Source organism: Octopus bimaculoides, chromosome 24 (assembly GCF_001194135.2).
Source record: "Octopus bimaculoides isolate UCB-OBI-ISO-001 chromosome 24, ASM119413v2, whole genome shotgun sequence".
Classification (NCBI taxonomy): Eukaryota; Metazoa; Mollusca; class Cephalopoda; order Octopoda; family Octopodidae; genus Octopus; species Octopus bimaculoides.
Genome location: NC_069004.1, coordinates 2830640 through 2835642, shown reverse-complemented (window position 1 = coordinate 2835642; position 5003 = coordinate 2830640). Strand labels below are relative to the sequence as shown.

General features: G+C 39.2%; 1 protein-coding gene across 1 annotated transcript in view; it reads right to left on the bottom strand.

The window, feature by feature from the left end:
• Positions 1–5001, bottom strand: part of LOC106868761 (PHD finger protein 20) — a 25849-nt gene extending 20848 nt beyond the window's left edge. The window contains exons 1-2 of the mRNA XM_052976501.1: positions 4992–5001; positions 4461–4543 (exon numbers count right to left, since the gene is read on the bottom strand). Of these exons, the coding sequence (XP_052832461.1) occupies positions 4461–4543; positions 4992–5001 (93 nt within the window). The remainder of the gene's footprint in view (positions 1–4460; positions 4544–4991) is intronic.
• Positions 5002–5003: the final 2 nt, after the last annotated feature.

Sequence of the window (5003 nt, the reverse complement as noted above, 5' to 3'; positions counted from 1 at the left end):
TATATATATATATATATATATATATATATATATATATATACATGTATGTATGTATGTGTATATGTATGTATGTATATATATTTCGTAGGAGACTTCTTGGAGGCTTTGACGGATTCACAAGAGGCGGCAGTGCTTCCTATTTGTAAAGGAAGCCGAGATCGACTCGACTTATTCTCTTTTCTTTATCCTGCCTTGCTTTTTTTGTTTTGTTTGTCCTGTCGTATTGCCAGCAGTGGCCGTCGATGAGTCGAGGCAGACAGACATAAATGAAAGAAATTGAAATTAATAAAGAGGAAAGGCCGTCGTCAACTGTCTTTCGTCATTGGTTTTGTTGCTCCCGTTTGCTTTCTTGCTTGGCCTTTCCGATTCCTGTATACGTTTGATCGGTTCGTTTTTGTAGCTATATTTTTTGTTACCTACCTAAACAATGCAGTATAATGCTGCTGCTACCACTGGCAAACGAAGACGGGCAGCCGACACGGAGACCAGCGGCCAGGGTAAATCGCCAGCCACATAACAATCCAGCATGACGCTCAGAAAGACGGGAACCATTTAACTCCTCTTGACCAGACAAGGAGATCGCTAGCGCCACCTACTGGCAGTAGTTGCTATGACACTATTATGAGCAGAAATAGGGAGTTATCTCAAACAAAGAGAGTTATCCCCCCTTCTTATCCTGCTTATCCGTCATACACACACAAAATATATATATATATATATATATATATATATATATATATATATATATATATATATGGACAGAGAGAGAGAGAGAGAAGTAATTATATCTTTATATTCACTAGTTTCAGGAATTGGACTACGGCCATGCTGGGGCACCGCAGTCGAACGAATCAGCCAGTTTTTTTTTTTTCGAAAAGCCTAGTATTTTATTCTATCGGTCACTTTTGCCAAACCGCTGGAGGGATGTAGACAAACCAACGTCGTTTGTCAAGCGGTAGTGTTGCGAAGGAGGAGGGGGAAAGAAAAACAGATATTCACCAATAATTTTGCCCTTTCCCCTATATCTCTATTCCCTACATATAATTATCCGTCACTAACCTTATATTTTCGCGTTACTTATCTGATCCCATCATTATGCTCTTCTCTGTGCCTTTGTCACCCACATTCACCCTCATGTGCCTTCAAGTTGTGTCGTGACACTTCACCGTACTTTTTCTAGCGTGGTATAGTCATGTAACTCCTCCATCAATACAGCACCACCACCAATCACGGCGTCTTGTCCTGCGAGGTACTCAGCGCCTTCACAAGTGTCAATGACATGGAAAAGCAACCAGTACACTGTGTGAGGTGATTAGTGTTAAACAAGATCGTCCGACCGTAGAAACTGGGCCAAAACAGTAATTGGAGCTCGACCTATCCTCTGAACTGTCAGTTCATGTCAAACCATCCAACCATATACCAGCACGGAATATGGACACTAAACGATAAGGATACACCCACATATACACAAAACGGGCTGTATTTGTGTTTGGGTCTGCCCACTCTACTTCACAACTGATGTTGGTTTGTTTATGTCCCCATGGCATAATCTGTTCACCAAAAGCAACCAAGAGAATGTATGCCAAAGTTTAAAGAAAAAAAAAAACTACTGACATTGATTTGTTCAAATAAAATCCCTTCAAGGTGGTGCCCCAGCATGGCTACAGTCCAATGACTGAAATAAGTAAAAGATTAACAATTATTCCCCCAACACTAAATTCCCAGATCCTGTTTGTACCTTTGTCAGAAACGTTGCTATAGTTACTGCTTTTGCAAATATACTCTGGAGTCCCAGTTAAACTTGTTTGCCACGCCCTTGAAAAGTATTTTTCAAATTTTCCTTCATACCAGTAAATCGCGTGGGTAGATAAGGTGGTGAGCTGACAGACTCGTTAGCACAATGAGTAAGCATATCAGCTGTTGCTTTGTTCAGAGTTCAAATTGTCAAGATCAACTTTACCTTTTATCCCTTCGGGGTCAATAAAATAAGTACCAGATGAATATTGGGGGGGGCGGGTCGATGTAATCGACTTATCCCCTCCTCCAAAATTGCTGGCCTTGTGTCAAAATTTGAAACCAGTGTCATTATTGAAGGTGGCGAGCAGGCAGAATCGTTAGCATGCCAGGCTAAACGCTTAATGGTATTTCATCTGCCACTACATTCCAAGTTCAAATTCCGCCACGGTTGACTTCGCCTTTCATCGCCATTGGAACCGAGATAAGCTGAAGCCACATGGACCTCTCCACTCAAGATAGAGACGCCCCTGTTCTCCCCAATTGAAAATCTATTCACCTTGGATTTTCCATTGTTCTAGTAAAGGTAAGAGAGGAGTTGATAAAATTTATTACCAGTAATATACCAAGGTTAACCAAATGTTATGGAGCTTGCTGAAACATGAAGGCCTTATACTAATGTAATATCATCATCATTAATGGTTTTTATTTTAATTTTTCTTTCACTAATTATTCTTTTGTTTCCATGGGCATATAATATAAAATGATTTGAATAACAGAAATACAATACAATGGAAGACAAAAGAAATTAACAGAGAAAGAGGCTGTGATAAACGTGTGTGTGAGTGTAGACAGAGAGAGAGATTTGGGAGTGCATAATATAAATTGAAAATAAGTCATTTTATTAAGTAAGCATTGATCATAATACGTATTTGTGTACTTTTTAAACTGTGTACCCAAACAAAGAGGTCATAACAAGAATGAACAAGTTTTAAATAACATCTAACATACATATAAAGACAGAAAGTATTGGGAGGTGGGAGGGGATAAGTCAATACATCAACCCAAATACTTGATGTTAAACTCTTTGCTCCCCAGGGGGAATTAGGTCGTCAATGGCTTTTCTCCAATGTTCTGGACTATGGACTATCAGGGCCACTTAATACAGGGAGTGCCCTCATGTGTGTCTCGAGATGTTTTATTTGGAGGAAGGTCTTCCTCTTCCAAGTTTTGTTGGTTTTAAATCGTCATCAATGCTTCAGTAACTTGACCTTTTTTTTATTTTTATTTTTTATAGGTGGAAGAGTTGGCCCCTAAACAAACCCATTTTTACCTTTGGGATGATGAGGTGAACCATACTTGTCTGACCTCTGTCCAGCACGGGAGACCCTACCACCTTGAAGAATGTTAGTTGAGTGAATTGACCACTGTGCTTTTTTTGTTTTGGCTTGACCCTTGTACTTTTTTTTTTAGGGTTTTTTCTTTTCCCCCCTCATATCACTCATAATATTACCACCAGCACAAGCCATGCACCTACCACTATTCCCACTTTTTTTCCTTCCCAGAACATCAGCTCCCTTTGGAATTATTTCCCTGCCCATGTTTTCCCTGGAACTGTTGACTTAACAATTCAGGTGAAACATAATCAGCAATCTCACCAGTCCCGGAGGGCCTATGAAGGCCACAAGTAGAATCCCTTCCTCCACATCAAATCAATTATGAATAAATAAAACTTTAAAAACTTCAAATGCAAAAATGAGAAATAGTCTTACCTGTACAACAAATCTCACATTCTTACCTGTACAACAAATCTCACATTCTTACCTTGTAAGCCTACCTTGTCTATGCCTTAATAATATTCATCAAAATTACAAGGTATAACACCTCACCTGTCGAAAATCTTACCTGAAGGGCAACAGCCCTTAACAATTAACTTTATAATTCTTTTATTCTTTTACTTGTTTCAGTCAATTGCCTACGGCCAAGCTGGGGCACCACCTTGAAAAGTTTTAGTTGCACAAATTGAACCCAGGACTTATTGTTTTAAGCCAAGTACTTATACTATCTCATCTGGTGAACCACTGAGCTGCAGGAATGCAAACACACCAACACCGGTTGTCAGGTGGTGGTGGGCAAACAAATACTCATAAATATATATATACATACACACACACACGGTAAAACTTTACTATAGCATCAAATTTATTAACTGCTACTTCCAGTAAACATTGGTGCCTTGTTGTACCACTACTCTATATTTTTTATATATACATATACACGTGCACACACACACACACACACAGGGTTTCTATCAGCTTTCATCTACAAAATCCACTCACAAGGATTTGGTTGGCCCAAAAAGACACTTTCCCAATGTGTGACATAGTGGAACTGAACCAGGAACCATGAGATTGGGAAGCAAGCTTCTTACCATACAGCCATGCATACACCTGTATAAATTTCTACATTTTCTTAGCTCCTAAGGGCTATTTAATTATATTTCTCCCGGTAATATTTATCTTCATCATTTAACAGGTTTTCCATGCTGGCATGGGTTGGACTGCTGATATGCTTTATATATATATATATTAATCTTCATCACCATATCTCTGTTGGATTACAATCTCTTTATCTCTGTTAATTTTGAAAATTGATAAATTTAGTAAAATAATTTCTTCATAGCCATGCCTGCACCTGAAGAGAGAAAAACAGATATAACTACCAACCTTGACATCTGGGGGTAACGTTTGAACATTGGAAGGCTGGACCAGTTTTTTGAAGCCGTCATAAAAAAGAACCTCGTAACCAACTGAAAAAAAAAAAACAAACATTATATAAAGAAATCAGGTTTTAAGAAGTATACATTTGGTATATATTTTCAAATATATCATCTAATTATTAAATTATGGGCCTGGACAGCCACAGCAGGTGCTGCACCACCATCAACAGCTGACAAAAATTCTCCAGGCACAGACCTATGGTCTCTTGAGACAGATGCTTATCTATATACCTATATCATTACAGCATAACTTGTAACCAGACAGTTTGACTGAGGACTGGCAAACCAGGAGGCTGCACCACGCTCCTATCTGATCTGCCAAGGTTTCTACAGCTGGATACCTTTCCTAACGCTAACCATTCCGAGAGTGTAGTGGGTGCTTTTTACGTGCCACCAGCACAGGAGCCGGTCGGGCAACACTGGCATCCTTTTGTTGTTTACACCACCTGTCCTCGTCTGTTGTTGTTTTTTTTCGTACATTCTCCCATAT